This window comes from Bactrocera oleae, chromosome 6 (genome assembly GCF_042242935.1).
Source record: "Bactrocera oleae isolate idBacOlea1 chromosome 6, idBacOlea1, whole genome shotgun sequence".
NCBI classification, from domain to species: domain Eukaryota; kingdom Metazoa; phylum Arthropoda; class Insecta; order Diptera; family Tephritidae; genus Bactrocera; species Bactrocera oleae.
The window spans coordinates 66,496,374-66,515,944 of NC_091540.1; the positions used below are offsets into that span (position 1 = coordinate 66,496,374).

Genomic DNA, 19,571 nt, shown 5'->3' on the forward strand with positions numbered 1-19,571 from the left:
AGGATTCAAATATAAAATAAAATCAAAGGAAGCGATTGGTTGAGTGAAAGTAAGGCCAGAAAATATTGCAATTTAGTATTATTATGTTATTGAGAGAATTATTGCTCATTTCACAAACCGCATTATTTTGTGTTAAATTTTTTTGAAAATTGTAATGACTCTCGAATGAAATATTATTTTGTACGCAGAGACCATATGAAATCATCAACGTATGGAAATGATTACTTAAGCATTATATATAGGCATATATATAATAAAACAGCATAATTTATTGTGTCTATAACTATTTTAGTGCGGTTCGCCAAGAGATGGCGTAACTTGACTATTATTCCATTGTTCCAAGGCGGAAATGACACTTAGCGGCTGAAAAATCCAGAAACGAGAGAATTGAAATATTTTGGAAACTTAGATGTATCATCTGATCAAAATTGACACGCAAACCGAATCGATAAAACCTTTTCCCGATTTTTTTAGTACAACAGAAACTTTGTCTGGCTTTTACTATGGAAAAAAATTAACAAAGAGGTTGAATGAAATTTTGTGTTTTCAATGGTATCGCGGTTACGAAATCATTGAAAATGTTGTAGAAGTGTTTTGGAGAGCCTACTTTACCACGAACGCAAACGTTTGAGTAGGTCAAAGAAATCAGTGAAGGTCGTGAAGTCATCGAAAACTTGCCTCATGCGAGTCCTCCATCCACCTCCGTTAATGACGATAACAGCGAAAAAGCTAAAGTAATAGTGTTTGAAAATCGTAGTGTTGGCATCAGAGATACAGCAGAGGATCACAACTTCATTTATGGATCGGCTCAACACATTTTTATTAATATTTTGGGCGTCAATGTTACCCTCGTACCTCATGGCTTGAATTTCTTGCAAGAACGACGTCGAGTAAAGGTTTCAAAAGAGATGTTCGGCAACGTAGCTGGAGACACTACATTCATCACTCGCTTAATACTGCTGATGAGACAAGAGTTTATGAATATGACGTCGAAACTATCCAATAATCTACTAAATGGAGCTCTAAAAGTGAGCCGAGACTTATAACTGAAGTATGGAAAATTAAATTAAGCGTTGGCATGCTTATATTGGCTCAGGAGCCTATTTTAAAGGCGAAATAAAGATAAAGTAGGTTTTTTGGCAGTCCGGGTAATTTTTGAGCATATGACATTATTCAACTTGTACATCAACATAACCTTTCAGGTTTCAAACAAAATGTGAATGGCAGATGCAAATCCGATCGATGTGTTTATGCATACGCTTGTACATTTCCGCACTCGTGCGCAACAAACAGCAATGTTGCAAGCAAAACAGTGTCTCGATGCATTGAAAGCGGTTATTTACTCGAAAGTGGGCAGCACTTGCCCCAAGCATGACAGTAAATTTGCCTTTTGTTTTCACATTATCACAATTTCGGTGGCGCCAAGCGATCATTACCGGTGTCGCCTCCACAAAAGTGTAAATGTAACGTTTTGTTGCTGTCAATATTTTGAGTGCAACCAGCAATTTGAGGCGCGTGTGTCAATAAGTGAATTCTGGAATAAAGTGGAAAACTTCAAAAGAATGAAAATATGATTTTGAATTCATATTTTTCATATAATTTGTATATTTTTTTCGAGAAAGTAACCAAAAGAAATTCGTCTCATTCTGTGTATATGTGTGTAGATCCTAACTAAGAACAGGTGTCACATACATACGTGCAAACAAATGGATGTGTGTAGTTATGTTCGTATTAATGCTGAAATAAAAGTTAATTACATTAAATAAAAGTCAGAAAATCTGTTGCTTCTTCTCGCTGCCACAAAACGTGCCGCATCTAAAAAGAGCTGTAATCTGCTTCAACTATCTGAGAAATTGCAAATAACCGACAAACTTGCTTATTAACAACTCTACAAAGCAAAGAGGTAATTAATAGTTGAAACTCGAGGCGGAAAATGGTGATGATGATAACTTGATGTGCTCAGCGCTAAAGTGGTGTCGGCAATGGCATGACAAACAACAATTCCAAGACTGGTTGGAAGCAAGTAAATAGCCGACTTGCATACAAATTTGTGTGTTCGATTGTCTTCAATGCGTAAATACGACTTTGTAGACACATATGTGGATATTTAAGCCTACATTGACGGTGAATTAGCGCAGCTTCAGAATAAAGAAATCCCTGTAGGGATAGCCAAAAATATTTTATGTATTCATATCTGATGCCAGTCAGATGGTAGGGGTTAATGTAGAAAGCTGGATGAATGAATACCAACAGTGGCAATGTATTTTTACACAAATATATAAAAAAAAATATCGAGCACGTTCTCAAATCGTGAAAGTTATATAAATCTCCACTTTTGGGGTATCAAAAAAAAAAAAAAAATATATATATATATATATATAGGGAACTACCGAATAGAAGTAGTCTTTATTTTTCTGAAAACCTGCAGAACAGTCCGACCTTCCATATTATAGTAAAGTATGTGAGTAGGAGTTAGGCCCAATATTGCATACACCTAAATTTTTCTTGCAGGGTTTTATATATACTCGTATGTCTGCAATCATATGTTGAACAAGTCGAAACAAGTGAGGGCTAGTAAAATCAAGTTGACGCATTCGTTGGTCAGCTAAGCCAATAAAAGCGCGCATTCACATTCGCATTTTATCACCGAAGGGAGGCAATGAAAATTAAGTTTATGATTACAAAATAAATCCGGGGGCCATAACAAGTGCTCAACGGTGGCAACGCAACACCGGGAGCACCAGCTTAGTACAACCAGATTTTCAAGGCAAATCGAAGACAAATAACTGCTCGCACCTGGCGGAACTGTCAGACCGTAATTTGCACTTAAGTGGGGAGGGGACACTATACCCAACCCATACAACAACTAAAACAATAAAACAACACATCTCAGCAAACAGTGAGAAGATGTTCAGTGTTTGTGGAATTTTTCCAAAGTCACCCAAGATAATATCATCGACGGCCAGTGAATGAGATCAGCGCCACTATCACGACCGGATTGACAAATGATTATGAAAAGTTAGCTGGGACAAAGCGAGTTTTGGGCTTACCAACCTCTACACACACACACTGGAGCGAATAGGCAAATAGGTGGTTGGCGGTTGGCGGTTGGCAGATAGTGTAAAGTGGCCAGTGGTGAATGTGGGGTTGCCAGCTGGAAATAATTAATATTTACTGCCGCATCCGGTCGCAAAGATGGTTTGCTTAGCTCCCTTTTTCCATTCTAACATGTGTACATGCGTATAAACACAAAGGAATTGCAGATGTGCACCTGTTTTGCTTTTAGAACCTGCCGATTGTAGTAATTTCACCAACCCTCTTCCTGGCAGGTGCAAATAGCACTACACATATGTGTATATGTATATATGTGCACCTTCGTGATTTAATTACTCGCGTTAAGTGTGCGCAAATGATAGTGCATTGACTTAATAAATTCAATATTTTATATTCGTTCGATCCGTTAGATGGATAAAAATAAGGAATCCTTAAAAGGAGAAAAAAAGCACTCGCAGCTGATTTAAATTGTAACCTAATAAACCTCCCACCCACAGATTTCTACAATAACCGTAATTCTCGGGGTCTCAACATTGCCTGCCAGAAGTCGAGAGCTCAAAATATCATTTCTATGCGATCTGGTTTAGGTCAAATATGTACTATTTTCGCTTGTTGTTGTAGTAACTAACGGACTTATCGTCATCAGTGACCATCCGCTTCAGAAATGGATCGACTTTGTGGGTCCATAAGGTTTTTTTGCGTTAACTAGTGTAATCTGAACGGTTACTTGCCCAATATATAGCTCCTGAGCCATCGATACAGTGCTTACATGACGCATCATACTCAACGATATCGATACTTTCGACATTTGTCCTGAGTGCGTTGCAACTTTGACATCAAAATTACCGGAACGGACTCTACAGCATCAGGACCATAAACGCGAGTCACATTTTCAGCCGCCTGGATACATCGCATATTCTCTTTGCTATTGTCCAACTGTGACAAGGAAAAATCCAAATTACCAAAGCCATCTATTGGTAAAATAATGGATTACTAGACCTCATATAAATCCAAATAAAGCTACTTTAATGCTCTTTTATACCATTATTCTGTAGATATACCGCTACAATATAACTTTGAACCGAATAGTCCTCCTGATTTACTGGGACCATAATCATATTGATGAGGACCACATTTTTAACTCCCGCAAATGTGGGTGCGGGTGGATTCATGGCTCAATTTTTTAATTGATCTCTTTGTGGGCCTAATAATTCATCCTCATGAATTACCTTTATGTATTGAGGTTATTACAATACTTCCCATTGAATGTCGATGTTGAATGTCGAAGTTTACTAAGAGTTACCAAAATACATTCAAAAATTTTATTTTGATCGTTTAGTTTGTATGACAGCTGGTCCAAGCTGAAAAATATATTGGAGGATTGTGGTATTGCTTCGGACAATGATCCATGCCAAATTTTGTGAAAATATTTACATACAAAAATTTGATTTTGATTGTTCAGTTTGTATGGCAGCTATGTATGTACATAGGTATATGCTACAGTGGTCCGATATCGGCGGTTCCGAAAATTGAGCAGCTCCTGGGGGAGAAAGGATGTGTGCAAATTTGCAGATCGATATCTCAAAAACTGGGCGACTATTTCGCGTATATACAGGCAGATGTACAGACAGACGGACATGGTTAAATCGACTCAGCTGATCATTCATACATATTTTTTATGCAGTCTTCTACGTTTCCCTTTAAGTGTTACAAACTTCGTGGCAAACTTAAATCCTGGTTAAAGTATACAAAATTGTTGTTGTTACAAATAACCGTTACAAGAACAATAGTATTTGAATTGTTGAAAGCAAGCCAGTTTTTGCGCGATATCAAAGTTTATAACAAGGCGCCACCTATCGTATATTAGTCACATCGGCTTAAATCAAATCAAACCAAAGAAGCGGAATATTATTTTTTAGGTATTTTCTTTATTTGTTCTTTTTTAAAATGGATAAATAATCTCACATGGTTGTAAATCTTAATCAAACCCAATATATTTATAGAATATTATTAAGTCGGTATTATTTAAGAAAGCATTTTCAATAAGTATATGAAAAGGGAAATGCAACCATGTCCGCCATATTGACTGTCAAAAGGAAATAATTTTTAGAAAATTGCATTGTCAGCAAGATCTAACTCGTTATATTGTGAAAGAAGATTGCATACTATTTGCATGTACGTGTTCTCCGCTAGCTTAATTAAGAATAAGTGTTGAATAAAAACTCTGCAAAAATGCCAAATTCGAAGGAAATAGTTTCCCAACGAAAAATTGCAATCAACAGAAAGGTCCTTTCTCTATATTATAATCAAAAATGACAGATTTCAACGATTACGACAATGTACGCCGTAAAAGATAGAACGGGAAAGAGCAATAAAATTATCAGTAATTCTAAAAATGGCCACTTCCCATCTGATGGTCTCTAATTTCTATCATTCTTGATTATAACATAACGAAATCTTTGATCAAACTTAGATTGTTTAGTGGTACTCACTATTTGTAAAAGATTTTAATCGAACGCATAAAATACTTCGATATAATACTTTTTCTAAGAATTATACATATTTATATGCATTCATGTGCTCTTATTGCTCATTATTGGAAACTTATATTTTCAGACGAACATCATGAGTCGGGCAATTTTCTGACATTCCACTTCATATAAAATTATTTGTTTTAGCCATATTTTATCCTGATACCCCTTTTCCCCTCTCTCCTATAAACTACAAGTTGCCGCAGCAACAGTTTCCTTTTGAAAACAGGTTTTCGGACACAGTCCTACCCACTTGCTCGTAATTGCTAGGTTTACAATTTTTGTATCTACTCATCTACTGATAATTGAATAAATGAATACCACTCTTTATTGTGAACCATTCACATTTCGACAGTAGTGACGGGATTATGAAAACCAAGAATAATACAACTATCGTGATAATTTTGCTCTTCAGCGGATATGAATCTATTGAAAATATATATGTTGTAAAACTACTGAGAGCCTGTTTCGATATTTTTACGTTATTTGTATCATTCTTGGTATGACCTATAATCGGAAAATATATCTATAAATTTCTTTTCTTTCTGTATATATTATAGGCTGTGAAGAAATTCAGATCAAAGAAAGTTAATGAACGGGAACAACGCAAAATTAATATACAAAGGTTGCAATATGAAAATAACAATTTAAATGAACTGATCGAAAAAGAAAAAAAGGCAATACAATTATTAAAAATTGAATTATATTTGCATGGTTTAAATGAACTGAACACATTCAGCGACGAAGAAACTTCATAAGCTGCACGATCATGATCAACTGCTGTTATTACGTTTATTTAAAATTTAAACTTACAATGATTTGAACTGAAAATATTTTTAATAAATATTGCCTTTATATATTATATATATGTGAGCCAAGTGCAACATTATTTTTTATATTCAACCCATGTTTATTTCGTTTGTTTTGCTTAGAATACTCATAAAGCTACACTTTAGTAAGCACATTTCTGAATTATCCGAATTTAATTTGTACCCATCAGTCTCTTTTTTTAATCAAAATGAGATAATTGGGACAAAATAAACAAACAAAGAAATCTATTTTAAAATTTAATTAGATTTGTTAAATGATTATCACCGTAAGCACCGTAAACATATTAAAACAAAATTCAATTAAAAACTGTAATTCACATATTTATTTCCTAAGAAATCAAATATTCTTCCTCCATGCATCTCTGTAAATTTTTTGACGTTTTCTTTATTTTCACTATTCCTCTTTGGCTTGACGTTTTCATCCTGGTATTTCACAATTGTAAGTTTTGCTGCGTATTTTCGTTGGTGTTTACAATTTTTATACGCTTGTAAATTTATAATTTTATCCATATTGGTTAATGCTTTTAACGATTTCAAATAGAAAATAGTATAACCAAAGATAAAATGCCAGCGAGGAAGAAGACTAGTGGTGGCGGTGGAAACACATCAGATGCGTCCAAACATGATGATGATGCATACCGAGAAAAAAGACAAAGAAACAACGATGTAATTATTAAATAGAAATAACAATTTCAATATAAAATAAATGTTTGCTAAATAGTGTGTAAATTACAGGCGGTGAAGAAAACACGACAAAAATCTAAAGAGACTGCAACAGAACGTAAACGCAATGTAGAGCGACTCAAAAACGATAATATAAAGTTGGAAGCCTCTATTAAAGAGGTAAAAGAACATGTAGAAACACTTAAAAGCTTACTTTTAGGCAATGTAAAGAAAGAGGAACACGAAGTGTTTCTGCAAAAAATACTTAATGAACCTACAGACGACGAGGATGACAGTATGGATGGCACATGACTGAACAAAAACCATAAAATACAGCACGGAGGAGATTAAAAAGCATGTTAATTGTTCATATGCTAGGCGTGATATTTATTTTCACATGCATCTTAATATGATTGGAGTGTAAAGTCGCTTTCAATGTGTTATCAGTTGGCTAAATTTATCTAACACTTTTCTAGATGTTCTATATGTAAAATGTATTTGTACTACTATATGACTATATAAATATTTGTTAAAATATATGTGTTTATAAAAATATTAATAAGCACTACATGTAAACAATTTATGTATTAAATATATAAAACTTACCATCAAATATGTCGAGTTTTCCTAAATGTAATGAAAATACTTCGTCCATGTTGGTTGAAATACTGGTATTTGGTCAGCGATACAACGTTGTCGTAATTTTCAGCCACAAAGTGTTATCGGTGCGCACTGACAATTATAGATATACCATTGATAAGAAACGAAAATTTAACACACACATGTTTAACGTAACGAGCGCATAATAATACTGAATTAATAGAAGATATCCAATGTTTTGGCAGCGTTAGCACTATGTATATTCGTTTAGCACACGTTTATATCGTTTTCTTGCTTTCTGTTGATTGTTATATTCTTATATTTCTAAGCACATGAAAGCAATATTCCGACACAAAAATCAACAATTCAGCCGTCTTACGGTGCTCAATTGATTTATACATTTATTGTTTTGCGGTTAGGCTATTTTTCTACCGAGTTGAACGTTGCATCTGATAAAGGGCGAATATCGCCTAAACAAACATATGCATATTATATCAAATGACTCTGTTAACTATGAGCTATAAATATATAAATAAATTAATTAATACAAATATTTCATTTTTAATTGAAATTTTTTGACTTAGAAATACAATTTTTGCCTACATTGTTATGGTAAAGTGATTTACCAATGATTTGATCAGCTTTCACATATGTATATATGTATGTATATACATATATCTGTATTTATTCGTTTAAAAGGTGATAGTTATTTGTAGCACATTTGAGGTTTTTAGCACCATTATATATGTAGGTATGCCGCTTCCGCTAATCGGATAAATATGAATTGGTCGAATCAACTGACCACTAATTGTGCTAATATAATTATTTTGTTATTACAGTTCAAACACTTTTCATATGAGTATTATATTTGAACACGATTATTTTAACTATAGTTGAAAATTATACACTGACTTTATGGTGCAGAGAATTCTATCCGATCAAAATTAGTGCACTTTTTTTGATGTGATTTATATTTTAGCTAATGTCTTGCTTTTATAACAAACTATGTAATAAAGAATATTTATTGCTACATTAAGGCATTACAAATTTAGTTATTCAAACTATCTAGGTTTACACTTTCCATATCCGGTCGATACGTAGGCCTAGGAAATAATACCATCCACAGTACAAACAATTATAAGTTTAGCTGATGCAAAGATACACACAAACGTTTGTGGGCATATTGCAAAGATTTGGTTGCACACTTGACATTGAATTTAGCTATAAAAACCTTGAATTAGCGATTTATTTTTATATATCACCATTTACACGACTTTTTCTTCAATATAATTCCTGTTGAGACTAGAAATGAACTGTGTTTCTTCCTACCATACACTGAAAAGAATGGAGAAGAAAAATCGACAAGAACGCACTCATTGGATCACCAACCGTTTGTCTATGCCAAAACATATGTATGTAGTTGTATATGTACTACAAATATGTAATGTGACATACAATGCTATGAACAACTGTGCATGCATCCACATATGTACATGTGTATGTGTATACACATGTAAATATGTCTCTCAATTAATAAATGCACAAACAGTAGCACGGGCAACGTCAATAGCCACAACAACAACCATTACGACTTTTTGTACTCGTTGACAACGGCGTTGAAAACAATAGGATATGCTACAGTAATCCCGACCCACACCGCTTTCCCTCCAATTTTTTTTATATTCTTTGTTAGTAGTTTGCAAAGTTTCCGTTCTATACTTTTGACTTCAATACTTATATATATATGTACATATAAGCATACATACATACATGTATGTACGTATAAGGAGTGCATTTTATAAATAAGAATTACTAGTTCATTGACTGCAATAGATGAATATTTAGGCATATATGGTATATTATATACATTTTCGGGTCTATTTTAAATGATTAAATTTTTTTTTTAAATGTTATACCATAATTTTTTTGTTAGCAGTTTAACTGAGAAAATCAATTTCCGGGTGCCACTGTTTGCACAACTTACCTTATAATGATTGTTTACAAACATATTCATATATAAGTTGCATTTTCCCTGCATAAAGCAGATTTAAAGACACTGTCCGCTTTCAGGATTATTTATCGTCGGAATTTTGACGTCGTCGACGGAATTGTTGAGGTCCAGTCTGTACTCCTTCGTCCAGTGGGTAAATACGTTTGCCGTGAATTTGGCAGGGAAAGTCACACTTGACAGTCTGCACTCCTTCTCTAACCTCCTGCATCCATCCACAACCGTAGAACATGCCTCCAATATATCGACGAAAAATAATACAGATATCTAAAAACACACATTAGCTGTACGATCTTTTTAATATAACTGCCAATTAAATTAATAATTTAAGCCAAAAGTATCGGATATTGATTAGCAACACTCATCGCTGAGCTTTAATCGACTGTTCTTTCATGACAAATACAAACTTTAATTATGATATGATATTTTAAGGTTTCCAAAACCTCTTGAACAATGCTTAGATTTGCTTTGGAATTTTTTTGAAGGACTTTGCTTGTAAAACGAGATTATTGCAACTTGGGACATCTATTTTAAATAAAAGTAATATTGTGTCATGTAAAATTTATCGATAAATCACACTCATTTTGCCCGATATGAATCATTATTGTTGAGTACGAGACATAAACATAACAAATGATACGCGAGTAGTACCAGATCAAGTACTTGTATTGCAATTGTATTCTGTAATTGAATTGAAGTTTAAAAATGAAATATTAAACGGTGATAAAATATTATGCCAATAACTAAGTTGTAAATAACTTGAGTTAGATTTTGATCTTAGTTTATTTATAAAATATGTGTATATCTTATAACGCTGCTAGCAATATACGCAATTCAATGAATTATCGAGAGAGTGTTTTGCAGAAAATTAAGGATGGTGTTTACGAACTGTCTCAGAAACGTAAAGGTAAAAGCGAAATCTGGAGCGTTTACGCTCAGATCAAAAAAGGAGATGGCACCATTTTAGATGGTTTTGTATGTTGTCGCAAATGTTTGCGCCTATACAAATTTAATGGCAACCAGACGTCGAATTTGAACCGTCATAAGTGCTACATATCGCATCTTAAAGGAACAGCCATTAGTAATAATGTCGATGTGACGAATGATAGCGATCTTGAAGAGGATGTAAAAGAGTGCCAGGAGTTTTTTTCTATTTTTACACCTGGTGATCCACAAATTCAAGAGGTAAATAATTTTTATTTTTAAAGATTAGACTTTACTAATATTTTTTCGTTTATTATAGGCTTCCTCACATCAACCATCACTTTGCAACAACGATACCAATGCAGACAATGCAACTGAAAATCAGAGTACACCTAAGCGAACGCTGATGTACACGAAACAATTGGATAGTCTATGTGAAATGGTAAAAATTGATCTTCAAGATGTCTCAGATGAAATATTCTTTGAAGCTAAATGGAAAATTTTGGATGTCCTACGTGAAGTTCACAAAAAAAAGCTTATTAATGGTTGATTTTAAGTATGAGTAAGTCAGACAGATGTTAGATTAGATGTCAGATGTTACATATAAAGTAAAGTAATAATAATCATAATAATGTTAGTATTAATTAGTTAATAATTTAAGCAAAATAATTATGTAAATGTTTATAAACATAAAATTAAGTATATTATTTTTGAGTTGTATGATTTTGAATATATATACAATAATTTACACATATGTTAGTTTACTAAAAAGCGAAATGAGTATACGAATAAGTAAAATTTGTAATTAATTTTTCAATACAACTGGCAGAAATTGAACGCGTGCATATATGTATATATACAGTATATATGTGCATACATAAGTTTTCATTTTTCTCTCCTTAATGTTTGACTTTTAATGTATGCAGATAATCTTGTAATGATTTTTAAGTCGTTTTAATAATAATAAATATAATAATCTTATCAAAATTCCCCCAGACGTATATGTATGATTTGCTATATATGTAACTATGTATGCCTCTACACCACATTAATATTTAGGTCAACAAGTAATCTACTTGCAAAAAGATTGTGTTGACTTTGAAAATCTTTTGTAGTTCAGCTGATATTAACAAATTAAAATAGATATCAAAATTAATTGTAGAAGTGCACAGCAGAGATCGCGTTCTCATTAGAATAATGGAAATAAGTTTGTTGTTTTTAAATTCGTGGTTGGTAAAAAATTGGAAATTTGCCTTGACTGCGCTCCTGGTAATAGCTTTTGTAAATTTTGTGCGCCATGTAAGTAAATTACAAAGGTATAGGAAAATATTTAAATTTAGTAAACATAGGAAAACATTGTTGGACGGCGAAGAATATGTGGGTGGTAAGTATGTTGTGATAATAATATTAAAAAAAAATTGCTTATAAAAATTTATTTGAAATCTTCAGTTAACTTTAATAGCAAAGAGATCAAAGAGAATAAACAGGCACATGATGACACTAATCCTAACAACAGGTATGTGCCAGCATTAAAAGTAGATAATCATGTGCCATTTGTTGGGGCAACAGTGACTCTTCCTGGTGGTACAAAACAATTTTATGAATTAACTGACAATCGTCGAAGTGTACGCTCTTATAGCGCTACACGAATTCCGCCACTTGAATTGATCGAGGGATGTATACGTGCTGCTGGCACAGCTCCGAGCGGTGCACACACTGAACCATGGACATTCTGTGTGATTAGTGATCCGGATATAAAACAACGTATTCGTGCGATAATCGAAACAGAAGAGGAAATAAATTATGTCCAACGTATGCATCGGCAGTGGACGGCTGATTTGACACCATTACGTACAAATCACATCAAACCTTATCTTACGGATGCACCTTACTTAATTTTGGTTTTCAAGCAAATATATGGTTATCTATCAAATGGCGAGCGCAAACAACATTACTACAATGAGATATCGGTAGCAATAGCCACAGGGATTTTACTATGTGCATTACAGGCGGCTGGTTTGAATTCATTGGTTACTACTCCCTTGAATTGTGGGCTTGCCCTGCGTATGCTACTCGATAGACCGGAAAACGAAAAGCTGCTCTTGCTATTACCTGTAGGCTATGCCGCCGATGACTGTGTTGTGCCGGATTTGAAACGAAAAACTCTGGAAGAAATAATGCATCTATACTGACACATTTACCTATCCATATTCATATATGTATATGTACATGTGGTATTATTGAATAAAAAAATAAATAATAGGTAAATGAAAGGTTTAATTTAACAAAATTATTTTAACTTTGAAATGTGCACAAACCATGTTTGTTACTTTGGCTATTACTTTCTTTACTTTAATACTAAGTATTATATTTATGTTAAGAAAAATTAATGCACATGGCGACAGAAAAATAAAATAAGTGCGGATTTAACGTTAATAAGATAACTAAAATGACTTTAGAAGCATTTGGTCCCTGTAAAACATTCTATATTAAAAATAATGGGATTATTATTTAGTTTTTTTATATTATATATTAGTAAAAGTGTACGTTAATAAATTTGTAACATTATATAAAACTATTTTGGGGCCTACTGTAGTTTTTCATTGTCAAAATCAGCTGATCACGTTTTTAACCGGAAGCAAAATAAAGAATGAAATGATAAACGTCATCGAAAGAGAATATGTGTTGACAGTGGCTCGGCTGACATTCGAAGTTGGTGTGCAACGAAGAAGTATGTAAGGTGAAAAGACATTAGGCATTTTAAAAATAACTACGCAGTGTGTCGGAGTGGATGTCACGTCGTCTAGTTCGTACATCTTCGTAGTGTATATTTTAAAGAAAATCGTGAAAATTTCTTAACAAATAGATCAATTTAATATCGTGTAACGAAAAAGATGAATCGTGGATGCGTAAACATGGTTTGCCATATTTGTTGCTGAGCAAAGGTCGGAATTCGGGTTCGGTGAAATCTTATTTGGTGCATAGATAATGCAAGTGAGTGTAAGAAAATAAAAGAAGGCTTGGGTAAAATTAAAGCTTTAAAATTCCTTGAAGGGATTAAATGTTAGTAAAATAAAATAAAAATACTTAAAGTTTAAGAAGTAAAAAATCTTAGGCTGTTTAATGCTAAACTGAAGTGCAGTTTTAAAGTGAAAAATATATAAAGTGAAAATTTCGTTTTTTAATTATTTTTTTTTGCTATTTTTTTAAATTCTCTTTTGCGCTGTCATCACCATTTTGACAACTCTTCCATGCTTTGAAAATATTGCATATGTGTTGGAATGGCGTGGTGTTAATTTCTTTGTGTGTGGTAAGGTGGTGAATTCGTTTACAAACGGCTGCCATCTGACGAAAGCGACAAAGCGAAAAATAGGCGCGTGTAGCTATAAATTAAAGTTATTGAGATAATAAAAATAGATGTACTTATTGTGAAAATGAATATTTATATTTTATAGAATTCAGTTTTGTGAAAAATCGGTGCTCGAAATTTAAAGTTAAATCATAAGAAGCGCCAAAAAAAAGCAAGTATCTCTACGATATTCTAAATATTGATATTGCGAGTAACTACATAATTTAATAAATGAATTATTAATGCTAAAAAGTTATAACTACTCCTTTTAAACATATAAATGTGTGAAAATACTTATCAATGCATGGATTAACTAGCCAAATAATTAAAGGTGAGTTTTAATAACAGCAGCTGGATAATCACACTGTGGGTGGAGTTGTCAGTTGTGCTTACATATATATATCTATGTATATGTGTTTGAATGTGTGTTTTGTGTTGATAAAAGGTCGAAAGAAGTAGCGGAGAGAGCTTGTAATGTCAAGAAAGTGACACGTCTTCCCCAATTGGAAACAAACTTCTCTCTCTGATTACCTTTTTGCATGGCATTTAAACAGATTAATCGAAATTTCAAGCAGCAAACATATTATAAGTTAGCAAAGATTTATATATTTGACAAAATTATTGAAATTTAGAACGCCGTAATATTTATTTAATATGACAATATCAAACAGTATTCAGTTGAATAAATTAAATGTTGTTAAATAAATATGATGAACAATCGTATACTTTATTTAAATTGTGAATAATTTTTCTTTACAGATTACACGAAGTTTTGAAAAAATGGGCACAACTGCAAAAGTTTTAACAACAACAAATACTTTTATAAAATCTGTGGCAGCTAATGCAGTATTAGCCTCGCAAAAGTGCAGGTCAAGTTGACCGCAACTATTACAAACATTTCAACGCTCTAGCGAAATACCCCTCCCACCGTATTTTTTGCTTCTTTTGAAAATTACCAAAAAATCTTTTTTCCATCGAAAACTGAAACATGATTCTCTTTATTTTCCCAACATTTAAAAGTTCCTCGTGAAGTAAAGCAATCGAGGAAGATATTATGTATATACATATATTTTAGTGCGACTAGCTTGCCATTCGGAAAATAACCATCGATTGTCAAAAAGTTGAACACGAATAAATGTCACAATTGAAAAAATTAAATTCATAAAAACTTTTTAAACCATAAATTCAAAACAATTTACATAAAACTTAAAAACTGAAGTTCTTTCCAATATACAAGTAAACAAACACATTACAACCGCATATTTTACAAGGTGTTTGGCACAATGAGTCGTTATTATACCAACAACACGGGCGGTAGCAGTACCAAAGCTCTGAACTTAACCGCTAGTGCCACTGTTAAAAAGATGAGCACTCGACGACAGGCTGAGCACGAAAGCGGTTTCTATGAACAGAGTACGGATGATACACATTTCACTAGTGGTGGTGGTGGTGGAAAACGTACCCGCCAATCTTCTACCGAGCAGCACATGAATGGTGGACGAAGCAAGCGTCAGAAAGTAAACACGGGTACTGCGAATTCCACAACGCTGCCAGCTGGCGCTCATATGGCTGTACATACCCAAAGCAAGTACACAAGACAGGGTGCAATTACAACTAATAACAAGCAAGATCAACGCAACCAATATTACATCAATAACAATAACAATGGGAGCAAACGTTATGCACAACCACAAATGCCTCAACAACAACAACAACAATCGCAACATCAACAAGTCAGTAGCTCGACGTCAAATAAAAAGACAACGGCTAGCAACAATAATAACAATAATATTAATAATAATAAAAATACTTACTATGTGCAACTTACTGCAAAGATGAATGCATTACCAGTGGCAGAGACTATCGAAGTGCCTGACAGCAGTGATAGCGATAATGATGACAAGGCTAATCGAAAAGCTAATGGCGGGGGCGCCAGTAGTGGAATGCCAACACTTATTGTTAGCGGCAGTAGTAGCAGTAACAGTAATAGTCAATTGGCTGCCTCCCATTCACAACAACAACACCTTCAGAACAAATACAAACATGAACAACAACACCATCAACAGCAGCAGCAGCAACAACAACAACAGCAAATGAGCGTCAACGGTGCAAGTAGCAGTGGTCAGGTGTCAAGTAAAAATAGGGAAAGCAACCGCAAAGCCGAACTCGCTAACGGTAACAACAATGCGGAATTAGAACGTATGCAACGTGAAATTGAAGAAGTTACACAAGTCCATACTAAATGTAAGTACAATTTACTTAGTTTATCATCTAAATATCAAATTCGATATGGAGTAAAGGGTAGATATCTACCACCAATAATATATACCATTGTTATATTAAATTTGAATATGTTGCAAAAAACTAAGCTTTTTCTATACATACATACAAATTAAGCAATATTTAGTGCGTCCCGTTTCATAAAAACCTGATATTAATGTACATATTTGTTCGAATTTTCTTCCATTTCGGTGTAATTTTGCACTTGATTTTCTGCGAATTAAGCGCATAGGCCGTCAGCATCGCGTAGCTGGCGTTTTTAAGTGGCACAAGGCGATTTTAATGTCATCACGTCTATGTGGCAATTAAAAACGACAATGCAGCAAATAAGAAGAAACAACTTATATACCGATATTTGTATATATTCGCGTAGTATATATATATACTCGCGCAAAATTTATTTGGAGTAATAAATTTGATTTACATTATCTTAAAAAGTGACTTTTTGGTAATACCAATTATGGGAAGTTTTGAAGTTCTGGGCTTTACAAAGCAAAAACAATCAAAATAATTTCCGAAACAAACTAATGCCGATTTTAAGATTTGGTTGTTGTTGTTGTAACTATTTGGTTGTTTAATATGCCCAAATAACAAACTACAATGTGTGTCCTAAAAATAACCGAACCTTTTAGATATATAGTATAAAATGCACATTATATTATATTTAAAAGCTATTATTTATTCAAAATGGGTTCCACTAGATGCAATGCAACGTTTGGAACGATCAACCAGCGCATGCTTAGCATTTTTTATATCATTTATATTCTTCCGCATCTCGGTTATGGCTGTTTGAATGTCTTGGGGGGATATCATGTTGGTTTTCAGTTTTGGTGATAGATAGTCATATGGTGATAGCTAGATCAGGCGAATATGGAGGGTGGTTGATGAGAGTATGAAGAACTCGTTAAGGTTTTTGGCTTTTATTTAATTCATGTGAAGTAAAACTCGCATAGACCTTTCTTTTTTCCAAATCTTCAGTTAAAATTCTCATCTATACTAATAATTTCACTTAATCAGCACAATTACTAGATGGTTCAAAACTAACTTTTCTGGCCGATAATAATAATTTCTTTTGTTTTTTCTGAAATTTTTTGTTTTCGTGTTTCATGTCATTTTCTCTTTAGCATGTTTCAACAACCAATGTCACGTGCGATATTTCTACGTATATATATATGTATGTATTTACGTAGTTATTTATGTACTTATATCCGTAAATACTTCTGAACGTATAAGACGTTACACGCTTAAGTTTGTGGAGCATTCTAAAAGATTGCTTATCGATGCATGTGTGTGTATTGACATTGGGAAAATACTTTCATATGTACATATTTATGTTCAAATATACCCCTGCTGGAAAGCTAACTCAAATACAATACATTATTATAGAAATTCGTATACAGTACCAATTAAGACTCTTTCGATACGCTCTACGAGCTATTTAACTTTATTCACATTAATCACCTGATTAAAATCCCTAAAACTGACAATAAAAATGTAACTTATTTCGAACGCGTTGACGATTGCCGAAATTTTTTTTAATGTAGAATTGAGAATTTTCTAAGAAATTTTGGTTTTGTCTGTATCTGTGTATCTACATACTTTTGAATGTCTCGTAAGTTATATATTTACATACATATGTATGTATGCACTCTTATGTGCTAACTATGATCAACATATGTTTATATATCTGTATATATACAGTACATAGTCTTTGTTGTCGTTAGTAGAAGTAGCATTTAATGCTATCTAGTTGCATTAAAAAGTATATAGCAGGTTTGCAGTGTATTGCTTGTTTTCATGTTGACGGCTTTTGGCTATTGTTCACTTTTATGTAGGTGGGCGGTGTTGTTGTCGGCATTTATGTATGTATATGCTAAGCGTTGCAAAAGTGGAGCACATGCCTGTAACCTTGACATATTTAATACAATTTTTGCATTGCAGTTCAGATGTTAGTTGCACGAGTATGCCAATGTCGTTTCACAAAACATATTTCAAGGGGGGGGGCACTTAAATAATACATACGAGTGAGTGTAGTAATGTGTTACATTATCTACATATGTAATGCTCATGTTTTTGCCAATGCATACATACATGTATAATTAGTCAATAGGCTGGCTTTCAGCTTTCATTATGTTATAGTATAGTGATAATGAATAAAAGTGATTTCGCCGAACATTATGTCATATAACTTTCCTTTTCAATAATTCTATAGCATACTTTTATTATGTGGATTGGTTCAGTACTTCTAGAAATGTAATATTACTAATATTTACCGGTTCAAACAGGGTTAAAACGTCGAAATAACAGCTCTTTTTACAGATAAAATCCGTTGTGTTGTGTTACTTCTGTTATGCCTTCCAGTTATCATCCCCTAGAAATGTATTTTCGAATCTTCTGTAGCAAAATTCAAATGTGAAAATTTTTAAATTCTGCGCTTCTAATCTACGTGCTAGTTACATTTGTAAATTTCGAAAAATATAATATATTTTTGCCTATATACTTGTATCGAATGTACATTTTCTAGAGGATAATTATTTATTTTCAAAATTCTAATGTGACAATGTATTGTAATTCTAATTTAAGGGGTTATTGAAATTTGTAAATTTCAAAAAATCGAGTATTTTTTTGCCTATACATATGTACGTATATCGAATGCACATGTATTTGAGAATATTCTTCGAAAATTTGAAGTTGCTCCGGCAATTAGTTTCGGAGATATGAAAAAAATTGGTAAAATTTTTTAGTTAAGTTTAATGGGCTTCCAAAACGTTAAACCGTTCGTTTTTATCGAAACATCGTTTTCAGTGTTAGCGTGAAAAATTTCTCCGAAACCGAACTGAAATTTTCACACAACCACAGGTAATAAAGTATAATTTTTTTCTAAAAAAAACTACTTTTTTCGAGAATTCGAGGCATTTTGTCAAAAATCAAAATTTTGACTTATTCTTCGATCATTACCATTCATCTATATATATATATATATAATTTTTGTTATTTTTGGATTTGAGAAATATTTAAGCAGAAAAGTCTTCGTCATCGCCAGACACCTTTTTTCGGAGGTTCTAAAAAATTAAACCTTACCAAACAGCTTTTATCGTCGAAATATCAAGACTTTTCCTGAGATTTGAGATCGGCTACGAGATCAAGGGAATTTAAAATGTTTCATTGAATCGCGGATTATTAAGATATTTTTAATTCTGTAAATGCACATTATTTTTTTTTTGTTATTTTTTTTTCTGTGTTTCAAGTGGATATAACCTCTTAAATAAAACAAAATTTATATTTATATATTACGTATGTATGTAAGTATACATATATAATTTTTTGTAGCA

General features: G+C 33.0%; 4 protein-coding genes and 1 long non-coding RNA gene across 25 annotated transcripts in view; 4 read left to right on the plus strand and 1 right to left on the minus strand.

Annotated features, from left to right (window-relative positions):
* Nucleotides 1-6,715: 6,715 nt before the first annotated feature.
* Nucleotides 6,716-9,682, minus strand: LOC106627436 (uncharacterized). Of its 17 annotated transcripts, none has more exons than XR_004976795.2 (4): nucleotides 8,910-9,044; nucleotides 8,305-8,681; nucleotides 7,685-8,196; nucleotides 6,716-6,998 (listed from the first exon to the last, which is right to left on the minus strand). It is a non-coding gene; the product is annotated as an uncharacterized lncRNA (long non-coding RNA). The 17 variants fall into 17 exon arrangements; XR_004976787.2 differs by having other exon boundaries at nucleotides 8,282-8,681; XR_004976788.2 differs by having other exon boundaries at nucleotides 8,282-8,681; nucleotides 8,941-9,042.
* On the plus strand, nucleotides 6,917-7,691 carry Irbp18 (Inverted repeat binding protein 18 kDa). Its single transcript, XM_014247545.3, has 2 exons — nucleotides 6,917-7,081; nucleotides 7,151-7,691. The coding sequence occupies exons 1-2, from the start codon at nucleotides 6,980-6,982 to the stop codon at nucleotides 7,388-7,390; spliced, it is 342 nt and encodes a 113-aa protein (XP_014103020.1). The 5' UTR covers nucleotides 6,917-6,979; the 3' UTR covers nucleotides 7,391-7,691.
* A 606-nt stretch (nucleotides 9,683-10,288) lies between the features above and the next one.
* On the plus strand, nucleotides 10,289-11,597 carry LOC106627433 (uncharacterized). The gene is made up of 2 exons (XM_014247544.3): nucleotides 10,289-10,871; nucleotides 10,930-11,597. Exons 1-2 carry the CDS (start codon nucleotides 10,482-10,484, stop codon nucleotides 11,158-11,160), a joined length of 621 nt encoding a protein of 206 aa, XP_014103019.2. The 5' UTR covers nucleotides 10,289-10,481; the 3' UTR covers nucleotides 11,161-11,597.
* Nucleotides 11,598-11,680: 83 nt separating this feature from the next.
* Iyd (Iodotyrosine deiodinase) lies at nucleotides 11,681-12,883 on the plus strand. Its single transcript, XM_014247543.3, has 2 exons — nucleotides 11,681-11,994; nucleotides 12,060-12,883. The coding sequence occupies exons 1-2, from the start codon at nucleotides 11,808-11,810 to the stop codon at nucleotides 12,800-12,802; spliced, it is 930 nt and encodes a 309-aa protein (XP_014103018.2). The 5' UTR covers nucleotides 11,681-11,807; the 3' UTR covers nucleotides 12,803-12,883.
* A 450-nt stretch (nucleotides 12,884-13,333) lies between these two features.
* JIL-1 (JIL-1 kinase) overlaps nucleotides 13,334-19,571 on the plus strand; it is a 42,464-nt gene continuing 36,226 nt past the window's right edge. Inside the window, exons 1-3 of one of the 5 annotated variants that reach the window (XM_036364254.2) lie at nucleotides 13,334-13,610; nucleotides 14,066-14,290; nucleotides 14,719-16,203. In XM_036364254.2, the coding sequence (XP_036220147.2) occupies nucleotides 15,243-16,203 (961 nt within the window). In that variant the 5' untranslated portion in view covers nucleotides 13,334-13,610; nucleotides 14,066-14,290; nucleotides 14,719-15,242. Of the gene's footprint in view, nucleotides 14,291-14,718; nucleotides 16,204-19,571 lie in introns of all 5 variants that reach the window. The other 4 variants (XM_036364253.2, XM_014247540.3, XM_014247539.3 and 1 more) reach the window with 4 other exon arrangements.

What these genes read in the sequence shown, in the direction of transcription:
- Irbp18 (XM_014247545.3), top strand. Translation starts at nt 6,980, where the DNA reads ATGCCAGCGAGGAAGAAGACTAGTGGTGGCGGTGGAAACACATCAGAT. An exon ending in AAAGACAAAGAAACAACGAT is followed by an intron (nt 7,082 to 7,150) that starts GTAATTATTAAA and finishes TGTAAATTACAG; the next exon opens with GCGGTGAAGAAAACACGACA.
- LOC106627433 (XM_014247544.3), top strand. Translation starts at nt 10,482, where the DNA reads ATGTGTATATCTTATAACGCTGCTAGCAATATACGCAATTCAATGAAT. An exon ending in GTGATCCACAAATTCAAGAG is followed by an intron (nt 10,872 to 10,929) that starts GTAAATAATTTT and finishes CGTTTATTATAG; the next exon opens with GCTTCCTCACATCAACCATC.
- Iyd (XM_014247543.3), top strand. Translation starts at nt 11,808, where the DNA reads ATGGAAATAAGTTTGTTGTTTTTAAATTCGTGGTTGGTAAAAAATTGG. An exon ending in CGGCGAAGAATATGTGGGTG is followed by an intron (nt 11,995 to 12,059) that starts GTAAGTATGTTG and finishes TGAAATCTTCAG; the next exon opens with TTAACTTTAATAGCAAAGAG.